Genomic DNA, 16,551 nt, shown 5'->3' on the forward strand with positions numbered 1-16,551 from the left:
TTAAGTTGGTAGAATATATGTTTTAGGATAAAAATAAAAATACAGAGGCCGAGGCCACTCCGATTCATGGAGGTTTGGGGTCTGGGCTTGCTGCTGCACTCAAATTCCTCTTGGCAGGTATGTCATACTATTTCCATTTATCTGGGCTGAATTTCGAAAGCACAGTCTTCCTTCCTTTCCCTTTCTTTTTGAAGAACAAGGCATAAGAAAAACAGCAAGAGCAAAGCAGAAGTACAGCCTAGATCTAAGTCAGGCATTGGCAAAGATGCCTCCGATCAAAGGTCTATCTTGCCCAGGGTTGGGGAATTTGCTTCATCCGGAGGACCACGTTACCTCACGGCCAGTTTTGCAGGGGCCCCATGCAAATGGTAAGCATGGCTAGAGGCAGAAGTGTGTGGAGCAAAAGGTGCGACTTTTACCTTTGTACAGTGAAAAACTGAGGTTTCTACACACATACAGCCACATTGCAAACACATCTCTTTAGCCTCCATCCAGGCAAGCAGTAGGCATTATCCCACTCCCAGGATGCATGCCAGCCATGCAAAGGCACCTGAGGAGGAAGAGCGAGGCTGTTAAAGGGTCAAGCCTGGGGAAAGGGGGCGTGGCCTGAGAAGGGGCGTGGCCTGGAGGGGTGCATTCAGTCCTGTGTCCTGAGTTTCCTCACCCTGATCTAGTTCATCATCTTGTTTCCAGGAAGCCTGGAAATAGGTACAGATAAGAGGGGTCAGAATATTTGCCGTTTGTGTCACTTTTCCCGTGCTTATTCATAAATGCCTTCCACCCTATGTCCACATTGGTCTATGGTTTTTCATTTTTAATCCATACAAAAAATTGCATTTAAAGATTATACAACTCCATAATTTTTGAGCATATTTTCTGCACATCTCTAAATATAATTTCTCTTAAAATACACATTTTTGAGATGTTGTTTTTGCCAAGAGCTGCACTGCAAAATCTGGAGAAGGGCCAAATCTGAAGGCTACCTCTTGTTCCCATCCACACTTCAGCTCAGGAGGAGGAGGAGCAGATCAGTTCACATCTGAACTTGAGAAAGATTAAATTCCACAAGGCTCTCTTTCACTCTCTCACACACACACTGAATGTAGGTTCACACACCAACTATCACAGTCAAATAGACAAATTTGTGGAGGCTGCTATGGACTTAGATCAGCAAGATGTCAAAATTCCATATACCCATATAGTGCAGTTCCACCCCTGCGAACGATACAATTATCTTCCCCCTCCCTCCCCCGTCTCATAGTACAGTTGACTTAACATACTGTATGATAAGATAATCATAGGTCATAGGTGAAAGGTTAAGACAGCAGCCACAAATTGCTAAATGTTCACCCCCCTGCCTTCAGCTATGATAGCCAAATATGCATTAGATTAAGCAACCGAGCTCTTTAGATCTTGCATTCCATAGCCTGTTCAAAGAACTGGAAAATTACTGGTTTGCAAAGCTACAGGGGACTGTAACCTCCCCTTTTGCTCAAGCGGCTTAACCAGCTGGCACAGTTATTACACACATTTCAAAAACTATATAAAGAAATTGATGCGTTCCATCGCTACTTCCATCCCACAGGATCTGCAAGCAGCCTGGGAATAGTCACTTATTATTCATGTGCGCCTTTTCTCTTAGAGCTCCAAGGTAACTCAGAGCTGAAAAGTGGGTGTCAAGAAAGAGTGCTTTCTGGTTATGTAAGGTTTCATAATTCTGATATAACAAAGTGCAGTGCAGGCAGTAGCAGGAGAGGTGGGCGTAGAAATAGTAACAAGTGAGATGGGGAGGGGGAATACATACAGGCAGGAATGGGAAGCAGGTGAGCATGTAAGAGGCAGAGCAGGACCCAAGGGAATATGCTGGTGCTGTTTTTTACATTATCAGGCACCTGTGTGGAAAGGGGAAGGTGGGAGGGAAAAAGTGGGAATGATTGAAAGTGTGTTTGAGTGGCAGGTACAGTGGTACTTTGGTTCTCAAACTTAATCCATTCTGGGAGTCCTTTCGACGGTTCAAAAACCAAGGCGCAGCTTCCAATTGGCTGCAGCAGCTTCCTGCACTCAACTGGAAGCCACAGAAGCCGTGCTGGACGTTTGGCTTCCCAAAAATTTTCGCAAACCGTAACACTCACTTCCAGGTTCGCAGTGTTCAGGAGCTGATTTGTTCAGGAGTCAAGCTGTTCAAGTATCAATGTACCACTGTACTTGAAGGTATTACGATTTTCCAGACAATAGCATGTGTGAACTGGTACACTCACAAATTCACACGCAAATCAGTTTAGTGTTTTTAATTGGTGTTCCCTGAAGATGGCCTTTGAATGCAATCATAATCAAGAGCACACAGTCTCCTGTGGAGGCTAGGCTAATCTTACCTTAAAAATGACTGGCCTCTGTAGAATTCCTGCTTGTTACAAGAGTTTTGTATTAGCTGCATTCTCAAATGTAACTTGGAGCAACATGGTGCTTAGTATCATAGTAGGTTTAGAAATAGTGCAGTTTTGCCATGCTGTACCCATCTTGCAATGTCTGGTATGTGAGACTAGCGCATGAAAACACAACTATTTTAGATAAACTTTATTATTATTATTATTCATTTTCACAATTTTATACATTTTAACTTTAACCATTTCAAACATTAAAATAAAAGGTTCTTTTGAACCTTCGGACCTCCTTCCCTCCCTCCATGGGTTCCATATTTAAGATTAAATTCACTGCATCTTTTACCATTGTCCATCTGTTATATATCCATATTTACCATAGTTGATTCCACATTACAAGTGTCATTACATCCCTGCCAATGATTTTAACTCTTGAAAGTGGTCTTTTCTATTTTAGATAAACTGTTACAGGGTTCTGACCATGGGAAGTATAGTCCACTTTGTCTCCTACATATAGGGATAGTTTGCTACCTCTGTGTAATTATATAAACTGAAGTCACCCCTCCAGAGTCTAAAATGGAGACTGTAATGTTGAATTTTACCAAGGAGTTTAATCGATGTCTGGGCAGATTGAAAATGGGAAGTAACATAATGAAATGCTTCTTTGTACAGATTTTTTTTTTTAAAAAAAATACTACAAATGGAAAGCTAGTCTGGGGAATGGCTATAGTCAGCCCCTTCCCATGTCTTCTAGTTTTTCTAAGGAGAAGCTTTCATCCCATGTGCATTCTGAGGAGATACAGCACAGATTCAGACACAGATGCATTGCCTCCATTAGGACACTGCCTGCATAAGTCTTTCTCTCTCCCATCATGGGTAATGTCTCCAGATAAAGCTTTCTGTGCCTATCAGCAACAGAGAGCTGTGTGCAGGTACAGTGTGTGATAAATGTTTTGTGGCTCACTCTTATCCTTTTCGTAGGTCTCTGCAAAGTAGCTGTAGAATGGAAGATTAAAACCCTTCAGTGAGCCGTACAAGTGTTAGCCTTCAAAAATCTTATTATACTGTGTGAAGTACCAAATATAATTCCTCCATGGAGAACATAACGAACTAGACATGTGCACTTTTTTATATAATGGTAATCTTGGTGGGATGTGAGAGAAGTTAGGCATCCATGTGCTAAAATCTCTCTGGCTCACGAGCAAAGCACAGCCTCGCAGCTCTCTTGCTGAAGAGTATTAGGCACAATTTAAATAGGGAGCTGCATTATAAAAAGTCAAACCACTGGCCCACCCAGCTCAGTATCTTCTTTTGCTGACTAGCATTAGATCTCCTGCTTTTTTCTACAAGCAGGGAGCATTCCTAGCCCTATCTGGAGATGCCAGGAATCAGCCTTTTGGATGTAAAACATGTGCTCTCCCGGTGAACTAAGCCTAGCTCTCTGATGATATTGCTACATCCTGTATAAAATACATCTGTGTACAGCACAGCAGGAGCCCATACACAACACAACCACAACCTTCAAGTTACTAACTTGTGCAGCTGCAAATTTGTTACATCCAAGATTCAAAGGCAGAAATCGAAGTGATGATATCACTGATGCTGTGTTTGATTGAATTACAAAACAAGCAGCACACTTGGGGCTTGGGGCTGGAAAAGTACTTTCAAATGTTGCTGATACAACGTCTTCAGGTATTTGGGTCAGGCATGCAGTCTAGGATTCTGCCAAAAACACCCCCCCCCCCCCGCAACATGGTCGCAAGGCCTTTGCACAATACAGCCTCTGACTCCTCTGGCTTCTTGTCTGCTTCAGATTCCTCCTGCAGCTTGTGGAAAACGGTTCTATGTTTGGAAATACTCACACCAAATCAAGAAATAAACTGACATGTGAAAGTGTCAAGAAGCTTGTTCCAATCTGGGCAAAGCTTCAGTTTTTAGAAGTCCGTGATAAGTATGACAAACATGAAGACGCAGAAGCTGATAGATCAGATAAGCTTGCACCCATTCTCACAAAAACCAAACCTCAATTATTCCATCTGAAACAGTATTTATGAATTGTACCCACCAGTGCGAGGGGACGCAGGTGGCGCTGTGGGTTAAAGCCTCAGCGCCTAGGACTTGCCGATCGAAAGGTCGGCGGTTCGAATCCCTGCGGCGGGGTGCGCTCCCGCTGCTCGGTCCCAGCGCCTGCCAACCTAGCAGTTCGAAAGCACCCCCGGGTGCAAGTAGATAAATAGGGACCGCTTACTAGCGGGAAGGTAAACGGCGTTTCCGTGTGCGGCTCTGGCTCACCAGATGCAGCTTTGTCACGCTGGCCACGTGACCCGGAAGTGTCTCCGGACAGCGCTGGCCCCTGGCCTCTTAAGTGAGATGGGCGCACAACCCCAGAGTCTGTCAAGACTGGCCCGTACGGGCAGGGGTACCTTTACCTTTACCTTTACCCACCAGTGCAAATTGTGACTTCTGGTTCCAAGTGCAGGCCCACAGAGGTCTTCTGGGGACACACTCCCATGCAAACCATGTGACCTGCACAAGATCATAGGTGCTTTGGAAGGGACTGTGCTCTCTCTCACACACACAAAAATCGAGGAGTGTGCATTCCATTGTGTCTGGGCTCTTCCTCATCTGGATCTCTAAAGCTTCATGACCCTAAGGAAATAAAGGAGTTGTGACCCACACTGTGACATGGGATGCCCCCTTGCATTGAAACCCCTTCTCATGTGGCATCCTGGCTCCATTCAGATTCCCCGTGCACACACCCAGCAGGCCATGTGTTTACTTTACAGGGTAAAGTTGGAAAGGCTGTCTGGCCCAAACCCCATTTAAAGCTAAAGAATCATAAAGAGGGAGAGCAGTTGGTCAGCAGTCGGTTGCAACTGGGTGGCAGAATGAACAGGAACACAGGTCGCCTGGTAACCATCTTCCTTAGTATAGTGAGATGTACTGCATTTCTATTTAAATTATAGTAATTAATTCCGAGTGTACAACTATGCACAAAACATTAGCAGATGCATTTTTGTCTCTTTGAAAATAGATACTCTCTTTTGTTGTCCGTTTGTGTGTGTGTGATGCATAAACGGCCACCTACACAGCAACTATAACCTGTGCATTTGGACTTTCCTGGGCCTAAGCTACTGTCTCACCTTCTGCAAAGTTCAAAGCCCCTCTGCTTGCTCTCATGAGCAGCTGTGTTGCAGTGAGATCTCTGTGTGTGCAGCTCTCCAGATTTGGTTTTGCATTCCGGAGACTCCAGAGTTAATTTGCACGTGCAAACCCTCCACACCCTTCCCTTTAATGCACCAGGCCAAGACATGGATTCTGGCTGTGGCCCTGTTAATTTATAACTGCACAAACTGAAAAGTCACACAGCAGCAATCACACAGGGAGGCAGTGCTGGTTCTGAAGCAAAACCAGACCCCGAATTCCTAAAATAGCTCCCCAGGGTCCAGCCAAGTCCATAAATTCCCTCCACCCCATTGCCAGCCGTGGTAAAACTTTGTCTGTGCTAACTCTTAACTTAAAGTTGAGAATGCTGCAAATTATATTTCAATGTGGATTTTGAATGAGCGCGGCCAAATTACCTATACAGAGCATTGTTCTGTATCAGAGCAATATAAAACACATCTGCTTGGGGGGCAGAAGAACAACCATATGGTTTCACTTTGAATACTGTATCTTGTGCTTAGCCACTGGCAAACTGTGGGTACAGCTTCAGAGACTGTTTTCTATCTTCACACTCTACAACATATGACTCACGTATCGTTTTTCTTTGGGTTCTCTCTTACACTACTGGCAGTTCTGCTGCTCTCTATTATACGAACCAACCTTTGGTCTGGTATCTCCTCTAAAATTTCAGTTGTGTGGACTGCAAACTCGCAGGTGCACTTAAGAGAAAAAGACAAACAATAACTTTAGCCATTATAAGAAGGCATCCCACAAAGTGAAAAGTAGGGCCAGTGATTAATCAGGGGCAGGACCCAGGAAACGGAAGCAGTAACTAACCTCAGCCTCATAAGCAGGGTCTGTCCCTGCTAAATGGGGGCAGAGAATGCACATGCTCATTTGTTTTCACTGCAGACAATTACTACATTGTGCCTAGCCAATGGCCTGCACCAAGGACATCCTGTGAAGATCCTCATTTAGAGGTTTCTTCATTACTGCATTGGCCCTGGAAACATCAATTGCTGTCACGGTGCCCGGCTTTACTTAGATTCACATGCAAATCAAACAACAAAGCAGACCAAGGGAATGTAGGTCAATGTAGCCAGAAAAGCAATACATAGAGCGAGGGCCAGAGAAAACAAAACCTATGCACATGGTGAATTAAAACAATGTTTTTATAAAAGTAGCACTGCAATCTTTCATGTTTTTCTCTCCCATTATTCAAAATAGGGGTTCACAATCATATGCAGCTATTTTTCATCTTCGAGGAAGTGCAGAAAGTAACCAGATCTCAAAGTACCTGCAGAGCCAGGGTAGAAACAACTGAAGGGGAAATGGCAAGCTGCCATCATTTTCAGAAGTTGTGCAACATGATTCTTTGAGTGTTTACAAAATACTCATAAGGGCTGCACAGACGATCTGATTGAAACACTATTACTTTTAAAAATCTGAGTTGCTTTTAAAAAAATGTATATTATATCTTAATTTTTTAAAACTTCTGTTGCAATATCTTTTTAAACTAACTGAGCAGGAGTCACCTAACCAGCCCCATCCATGGAAGCTCCCTGTAAGGACTTCTGCTTGCACAACAGGGCTTTGCCCCCTGCCTTCTCCTATCCCCTGCACACTTCCTGTACCCCCTAAAATTAGTTTTGGAGATTATTAGAACCCACCCAGAACAGCACTTGAGGGGAGGAGGGGGATCTTCTATCTGTCAAGCTGCAATGTACCATGGAGCAGCTGGAAGGTCACAATGTTGAATTCCACCCAACCTGATTTTTAAAAGAAAACTAAATTTAAAACAACTATGTCGAAAGCTACACTAATAAATCCTAAACACTAAACCATGTTCATCTGTGAAATGTGTGGTTACAATTCAGAGTTGAGCATTTACAAGCAAAAGGATGTTTATGCTTGCATTGAAGTTTCCCTTCTAAACCGGTTTTTAAAAGAGATACTAGTCAACAGAATGCACCATGTTCCTAATCCCTTGGAAGACTAAACCCCAAACCTGAATCCCTGCTACACTTCCTTTCTCATTATGTTGAGAAATCCTTTGTTGTTGTTTAGTCGTTTAGTCATGTCCAACTCTTCATGATCCCATGGACCAGAGCACGCCAGGCACTCCTGTCTTCCACTGCCTCCCGCAGTTTGGTCAAACTCATGCTGGTAGCTTCGAGAACAATATCCAACCATCTCATCCTCTGTCGTCCCCTTCTCCTTGTGCCCTCCATATTTCCCAACATCAGGGTATTTTCCAGGAAGTCTTCTCATGAGGTGGCCAAAGAATTGGAGTCTCAGCTTCATGATCTGTCTTTCCAGTGAGCACACAGGGCTGATTTCCTTAAGAATGGATAGGTTTGATCTTCTTGCAGTCCATGGGACTCTCAAGAGTCTCTTCCAGCACCATAATTCAAAAGCATCAATTCTTCGGTGATCAGCCTTCTTTGTGGTGCAGCTCTCACTCCTTAGAAGTCCATAAATGGGTCACAGTAGCTTAAGGAGTCTTACACATCTAGTGATAACATCTTTAGGCAAAGACCAGAAGTTGCACATTTAGACTTCATTTCAATTCTGCACAGTCATATTTTCATTTCTTTAGAGGACAAAGGTAAATACCTACACCTAACTGAACTTTAGTCTGTGGTAGCTGGGTGTGGGCACCTTGCAAAGTTAGAATGTTTATGGTCTGGTGACAAGATGTGCTCTGCCTACAAATTCAGAATGGTTGTTGCAGAGTCACTGAGATGGCTGGAGTGGGGTGCTGTGGCATCCTTGTGTGGTTGTGATGTAAGGGTACGTGCCCCTCCCTACCATCATGAGCTTCGTGTGTGGGCAGCTTGTGGGTATTATTCATACAGTCCTGACTGGTTGCCACGAGAGGTTTGGACTCTGCGGGAAATTTCAATTCAATTTTTCCATTTTCTAGTTCTGTGTTTTACTCGTTCCTTTTGAAGCTGTGCACACACTTTGGATGTTGGGGGGGGGGTATTCCGCTGGTGTAAGCAGTATTGTACCTCCAGTGCAATATGTCCTGATGTAATATGAGCATAGGATTGTTACATTACTAACCTGCAGTGGGAGAGTTTATGTTATTATCAGCATGACAAAACAATTACCTTGGGTAATAGGACAAGTATTTTCTCATACATTTCAATAATCATAGGCTGAATTCTTTGTATGCTTTACACTGAAGGAAATGACTAGTTGCTTTGATGAGGACTTTGTCAATGCAAGAACCAAAAGATTAATCCCACACATTTTTATAATAAAAAGGAAGCTCTGTTGGGACTCTGCTCCTTTGAATTACCCACTGACTCATTAATCTTCTATACCTTTACAAGGGTGAAGCAAGTCCTATCAAACCATTCAAAATTAGGTAGACAAGGGAGCACTTCATTTCATAATATTCAGCCAACACCTTATATGAGCTGTTTTACCTTCTTGCAACCATAGAATATATGTACCATATCAATTTGATAATGTATTTTCTTTGCTCAGAAGGAAGCAAACTGATTCATGGGTATGCTCCTTTTATAATCTAAAGTAAAACACATGAGACTTCGTGAATAAAGGGGTGTTTTTTTTGCTTCCCATTGTGGTAGTTATATATAATTTGCTTGTATAGAGCAATTACTTCTAGTATAATGAGAATGCTGTTATTTACTGCTCATTCACTATGTTAATTAACTACAGCTTAGATAACTAAAGTGAATTAATGTCATTGTTCACTAGAAATGGGTAATGAACCATCTGATAACATCATTGATTCATACAGTTGCAAAGTCTTTACAGGGGGAAATATTCTCTGTACAGCTAAGTCCCTGCCACACCTTACAACATAATCCAAATGGATGTTTAATTTTTTTAAAATTTTTTTTTACATTTTAATGAAAATTTTCAGTGGAGCAAGGGAAATGGGGAAAAAACAACGAAACAAAAATAAAAGTGTTCCAAAAGGTAATCCAAATGCTATTTGTTATTCAATGGTTGACTTTCTATTTTCCTGGTAAGGCTCTCATGACTTCCATGGGTATGTGATTAGTAAAAAAAACTCAGCATGTGTAACTTTGTGTATAATGCAGTGATGCCAAAAGTGTCAGCTGACATGGATAATATAGTTCTGCTGGTCATGTAGTTTGGGGCTGCACTGAACTAAGTTAGATTCAGAGTAGCTTGATTGAAATTAATGAGCCTAAGTTAGTCATGTCCACTAATTTCAATGGGTCTACTCTGAGTAGGACTAATGTTGGCAATAACCATTGTTCTAAGAAACCCCTAGTTTCTTTAAGGAAAACTACTACAGAGTTGCTTGGAAAGCTAGCCTAAGGCAATACCCACTCTTAGTCATACTCAGTGTATACATTCATTAATATCCATCCATTCGTTTTAATAAGGCTTCATTGGGAATGACTTTAGTTGGATATTACCTATAAAATATTGCAAATGAAATATGCATGTTACATATACATGGCACTTGTTTTCATCTTTGATTAATAAATCAGTCACACTGGAGAAACAGTCTTTGCATTTCCTTAATATGCAAGTACAGTGGTGCCTCGGGTTACATATGCTTCAGGTTACAGACTCCGCTAACCCAGAAACAGTGCTTCAGGTTAAGAACTTTGCTTCAGGATGAGAACAGAAATCGTGCTCCGGGCGGCGCGGCAGCAGCAGGAGGCCCCATTAGCTAAAGTGGTGCTTCAGGTTAAGAACAGTTTCAGGTTAAGTACGGACCTCCGGAACAAATTAAGTATTTAACCCGAGGTACCACTGTATATTCCTTTTACAAACACCTGCTTCACAAAGAAAGGGGTTTGGAGAAGGTCCACTTTTAACAGCAAAGTGAGCACATGGCATGGGGCTGGTAAATCTCATATTCGAAATCCCCGAGTACTTTTCTCCTTAGCCAACCTTTAATATAAGAAATGAGCTCAGCTGCAGGTTGTTTTGCAATCCTCATTCATCTGCCCAATGGCTGTTAAAACTGAACCCGCACCCACTCCCCTCTTTCTGTGTGAATGGGGCCGGCCCAGATTTAAACACCCACGTCTGGCAATGTTTGGCCCTAGCTCTACGCTGGATTGAGCTTGCTATTTTTATTTGCTAAGAATGGGAACAGAAACAATTTGTTAGCTACCCATCTCTTGAGCAGATAAAGTCCTACAACAACTTGTGGAATACTTTAGCAAAGACTATTATGCATATGCACACATAGGTAGCCTGATAGTAGTACTGTGTTGAGTTTATTAAAGCAAGGCAGATGCAACATTCCAAGAGCCAACTTGTGCCACAGCAGGGCCTTTGTTTACTAGGCCAAAGTCTGACGTAAAAATCAATAAAGGTTACAGCCATTGCCTGTGACACATGAGACTGATCAATCATACACTAATCCTTTCTGAAGTGAACCTGCTCTTCTTCAATAACAGAATTTAAATTGTCCCCAAACTGCAACTTTTGGAGGAGGGACTGGATGTATCGCTTGGATGAAGCTGGTACACAGCACTAAAATCACAGCTACTTTGCTCTTCCCCTGCTCCTGCGGAGTAAACAATGGTTTGGCATAGCATTATGTTTGAACCTGGAATTGTGGTTTGTCTCTTGCAAACAATCCATGACCAGCAAGCCAGGAACAAACCTATGAGCTCAATGTTTGTTTGGAGTTAAGTGTAACTGTGATTTAAAGTGATTCACAAACCTCGTCACAGAATTAGGTTAGAAGTCCCCATGCAACGCCACTAAATAGTCAATTGTATTAAAATCAATTTATACTGAACTATCACCCATACATTTTTTTAAATGGTGGGACAATAATTACCCTTATTTACAAAAGGCTTTTAGTTCATGCAGAGCATTATTCAATCAAGATGAGTTTCATACTGAAAAAGAATTTTCACAGAGCCACAATGTCTTCTTAAAAACTACCCACTTGACATATTTTGAGTTAGTTATGTCATTGAGATGCACACTTCTTTTGAGTGTTTAATGGCTGATGGTGCACCTAACATGCCCAGCCTTAGTTTACATCAAAGTTCATCACCAGAAAGACACCAAAACATGTCAGTATTTACATAATATACAATATAAAAATAACTATCTTAAAGAGCTATATTTCCATTAGTCTATTCCTCATATAAAAATATGTACCCTAAATAGGTTTTTCCTTTTGTTACATTTTTTAAAAGTTATACTCAGAGGACAAGAGGTTTGTATATTTTGTCAGACTGTTATGGCATTTAGAATCACACAGGTTTTCATTAGTTTGCGAAAACTATTATATATATTCTCTGAATAAAACAAGACATATCTGCACCTGCAATCTCAGCCATGCCTACTCAGAATTGAATCCTATTGAGTTCAATGGTGCTTACTCCCAGGTAAGTGAGGCTGGGATTGCAGTTTAAGTTGATAATATAAATACAGCACTGAGGTAGAGATGCTTAGGGCTTTTTCTTCTCTTTTCTTTTTAAGTTGGCTAGAGCCGATTCTTCAAATTCATTGCATATTTTGTTTTCTGCATGCAGTAAAATTCTTACTAGGAGGCATTTTTAATACAAAGTATAAAATATAATGAATTGCCCTTCTCTCCAGCATGCCACTAGAATTATGTATCCCTTTTCAAACATAATTAAAACTGTAATTTAAAAAATTGACATTTTGAATTTTTGGCATCTGCTTTAAAAGCCAAAATAAAGCTTTACTACGGCATAACTGTTCCTTCCTTTTTAACCATAGGGATCACAGATTCACTGAACTGTAAGGTGGCTTTCATAAGAACTGCATCCAATGCAAACTATTACAGAACACGTTCAATGTTTTTAATACTAAATGTGGCACAGCATTAGGAAGGCAGCATTACCTTTAATTAACTCATTAATCTGTGCTGACAGGCATGGGTGGGATGCAAAGAACCTCCCTGAAATGATTTTCATTCCCAGATCAGAAGTTTTTAGAGGCTATAAAGGAAACATTTTGTTCTTTAAAAAATGTGCATGCCGTGAACTGAACATAGTGTTTGTTTCAAGATGTACTGCTTTATATGCAGTGGCATCTATCTGAAATTGACATTTTTATTCCTGTCCTTTTCAGACATGCAACTCAATCCTATTCATGCTTCCTCAAAAGGAAGTCAATTGTTTTCCATGGGACTTCCTTACTCCCAAGAAAGAGTCTTAATCCCATACAAACTCACCTGGGAATACGTCCCATTGGCTTGCATATTACTTCTGTGTCTGGGACTGCACTGTTACTTAATTCATTCGGTTTTAATGGAACTTTCATCACTTAATAGAGTCTAAACAAAATAAGGGTCTCACATTAAACTCACTAAAACAAAAGAAAACAAACCAAGTCCTGCATGAAATGTCACATGGATTTAGTAAGGGTAATTTTTGCTGAGCAAAACTACGTATTTTCAGTGAAATGTATGAGGCAAAGATCACATTCAGGAATACTGAATTCAACTGGTATTCAGATACAACCCTATAGAGAATCCATTCAGTCCCGGATTAGACATGCTAATGAGAAACATACTTAAAAACACAAAAGCAGAAGTATTTCTGCGAAAGAATAAGCAACACATGACTGCTTCAGTATTCATATTATTTTGATTTCAGCAAGACAGAGCCTAGTGACCAAAAAACAACTCTGAAACTGGTCTGCGTTTTGTCGTTGCTTCCTCTTGGTCATCTTCCACTGCCTCAGATAAGGAAGAATAAGATGAGAAAGTCCCTCTGGACTTCAGCTTCCTCCTTGGGGTTGAGGCTGCATTAAAGAACTTATTGAGCGTAGCTGGTTTCTTTAAGCCTTTGGTCAGCTCATAGAAAGCAGTGTCATCAGACAAAAGCCCCAGGACAGCACTAGTGGAACTCAAAATGGAAGCCGCCACTTTGGGGTTCTTCTTGATGGAGGCATTGTGTCCAGAGACCGTGTGAAGGTGGGGGTCCCGCAAGAGGTGTCTGACTGCAAAAGAGGAGCCCTCTTTCAAATATTGAAAGGGTTTCTTCCCACTGTAGTCTCTCAGGTGAACGTTGGCGTCGTAATCCCTGACCAACTGGGCGATGACTTCCTCTTGCCCATGTATGGCGGCGATGTGGAGCGGGGTATAACCGCCGTAGGACTTGGAGTTCACGTTGACATGAGCGCCACCTTTCTCGGCCACCTCGATGACTTTACCCACCATCTCGCAGTTCCCGCTCTTGGCTGCCCAGTGCAGAACGGTGAAGCCGGTCATGAAGTCCCTCTTGCTCGCCAGGTTCTTGTCGCTCAGCAGCAGGCCGTGAAGCTGCTGGGACCACTGGCCGGCCGTGGCCTTCACCAGCCACTCGTGCTCAGCGGCTTCCAAAGGGATGGTCGTAGCGGGAGAGTCCGCTTCCTCGCCCACCTTCTGAGACTTCGGCACCCTCCTCAGGTAAGGGGAGTTGGATCCCATCTCTTCCAGCTGACGCCTCTTCATGTAAGGCGACGTAGAGGGGGTGATGGCCGGGAGCCCCACTTGGAGCCAGTCTTTGACTTCCGGCTGCTTCGGCTCGGGGCTCGGGTCCTTGGGCTCCTTGGCCCCGCTGGCAGGCAGCACACAGCGCACGGGCAGCATGCAGGGTTTCTGGGGGGCAGCTTTGGGAGCCAACTTGTCTTGGTCCCCGGGGGCTTTGGGTGCCTCCATGCCCTCCTTTTGAAACAGGCTCTTCAACTGGGACACAGGCATTGCTGGGCTCGCCTCAGGCCCGCTTTCCTGCTCTGCATCCTCTGGGCCGGCATGGCAAGCAGGCGCCAAAGTGGCCGAGCCTTCCTCTCCTTCCTCTTCCTCCTCGCCAGAGCGCCCCCCAGCGGGCACTGCGCTCACTTCCGCCTCCTCCAGGCGCCAATTCTTCCTCAGCACCACGAACTTCGCTCCGTCTTCCTCCTTCACGACGGCCACGTTGTTGACGAAGTGCTTAAACCGCTCGCGGAGGGCGGCTCGGGCTTCGGGCTCCCCGCCGGGCGCTTCCAGGAGCGGCTTGAAGCGGCTCAGCAGCTCCGAATTGCGCACCTTGCCGCCGCGCTCCAGCAAGAAGCCCAGCACGGCAGCCTGGCTCAGCTCCGGCTCAGCCATGCCCGCCTCAGCGCGGACCGACGCAGCGCGGGAAGAGAGAGAGTCGGTGGCGGCGGCGTCGCGCGCTCTTTCCCGGGCGGGTGAAGCCACCTGCTGCTGCCGCTGCCGCCGCCTCTACTGAGGGAAGGAGCAGCTCTGGCGCTCTCCCAGCTGGCCAGCAGCGCGGCGGGGTGGAGTGGAGAAGAAGGAAAGGCCACCCACAGCCGAGGTGCCTGGGAGTTGTAGGCGAGGACACACCTGAGGCGGAAGCCCCGCGCGCCTCTCCCGAAGCCGAGCGCGGCTTCCAGGCACCGCCGCAAGGCTCTCCCCACCCCCGCCTCGCTTTCCCAAGTGGTTGCGCCCGCAAAGCGCGCATCTCGGGTTCCATCCCACGCGAAGAAGATAAAAGCGAGGCGCATTCCCCTCCCCGCGCAAGTCAGAAATGAAACATTCCTACACTCGTTGCCATTGATTCCCAGGAGCGGCCGCGCGGCCAGTGGCAGGTTGGACGGCTGCATCGCCATCGCACCGAGCTAAACCAGCAGCTCGTAGATCGAGCGTGGTATCCAATGCGGCGGGTATCGTGGACCGGGCAGAACCGCTTATTTGCTCGTGCAGCCGCCTTGAAAATATTTTCATGGGTGTTCGTAGTAGTAACCTTGCCTATGCACGTTTTAATAGAATGCGCTGATAAGAAGAATTAAACGCGTCTGCAGTTGCCATCAGCGATATCTGGTAGAGCAAGAACCGCAGAGGGAGGGGACATATTTAGGTGAATATATATACAGACCATTCACCCACTCTTATTGCTACGCTTACTTGTTTATAATCCGGATTTCTCTAAGGCTGTGTACACACTGCCGTTTACTCGGGCTCTTGGGCGCTCCCACTGCTGGTGTTTGAAGCTGAGTACGTACACGTGAGGATGCTAGCCAGGATCCATATGCATCCTGTAGCCGCTCGAGAAATTCTGCTGTTTGATGCCAGCTTCCATCTGATTTGAATATGCAAGCTGTGGTTAGACTGGGGTGTGTACACTTGACACAGCTGCTGCTTGTCCACAGGTGAGAGCCTCACTGAATAGTGAAATATTGAATTACAGCTCCCAGGATTCTTTGCGGGAAGTCATGTGCTTTCAATGTGCATTGAATGCAATCTAACTAGAAAGGTGGTCCTACATTTTGGGCTTGTATACACTTCCTCTTGTCCTGCTGCTTCCCCCTGGGGGAACCACTCTTTAGCACTCTATTGGACCAAACAGCAGTTCGGGTTTTCCATGCATTGTTGTTTGTTCCTGTTTAAAGCTAAAGAGAGGACGTCCTCTACTGGCATGTTGGCAGACGAACTCTGCACCACAGAGATGTCTGCAAATGTGACTTGAAGACTGACAACATCAACCCCATCATGTAGTAATCTCTTGCAGACGACCACAGTGCCTGGAGACAGACAGTCAACTTGTTTATCCATAGCAATGACCAGAGGAGAAATGACCACTGGAAGGAGCGTAGAGAGAATAAATGCCATGGTGCATCTGCAGCAGTGCAACCAGATGCCTACATCTGCCCCAGCTGCAACAAAACATGTCTCTCCTGTATTGGTTTCTACAGCCACCGCAGGTGCTGTAACCTTCCAACCATCTGACTTCACCAGCAGAGGCACCCAACCCTAACCTGGATGGATGCCAACCCAACCCTTACCTTTTAGCCAAGAGGTGGAGAGAAAATGTTACCTTACTCTGAACCTGATCAGAAATTTGTAGAAGCAAAAGAATGCTAAAATTATCCTTGCCACATGAATAGATGACACAAATGACCACCTCCCTCATGTTTCCATGTCTGCCATGGTAAGTTATTAGATAGTATATAGTGGACTGCATTTCCCTTCCTTAAGTGATTTTAGAAGAAGGAATTAGCTTTGCTAAGAAGTTATCTTCCATCTCGA

General features: G+C 44.2%; 1 protein-coding gene across 1 annotated transcript; it reads right to left on the reverse strand.

Annotated features, from left to right (window-relative positions):
* Nucleotides 1-11,509: 11,509 nt before the first annotated feature.
* SOWAHA (sosondowah ankyrin repeat domain family member A) lies at nt 11,510-16,263 on the reverse strand. Its single transcript, XM_081893997.1, has one exon. It carries the CDS (start codon nt 14,629-14,631, stop codon nt 13,168-13,170), a length of 1,464 nt encoding a protein of 487 aa, XP_081750123.1. The 5' UTR covers nt 14,632-16,263; the 3' UTR covers nt 11,510-13,167.
* Nucleotides 16,264-16,551: the final 288 nt, after the last annotated feature.

This window comes from Podarcis melisellensis (assembly GCF_964234715.1).
Source record: "Podarcis melisellensis genome assembly, chromosome: 2".
NCBI classification, from domain to species: Eukaryota; Metazoa; Chordata; class Lepidosauria; order Squamata; family Lacertidae; genus Podarcis; species Podarcis melisellensis.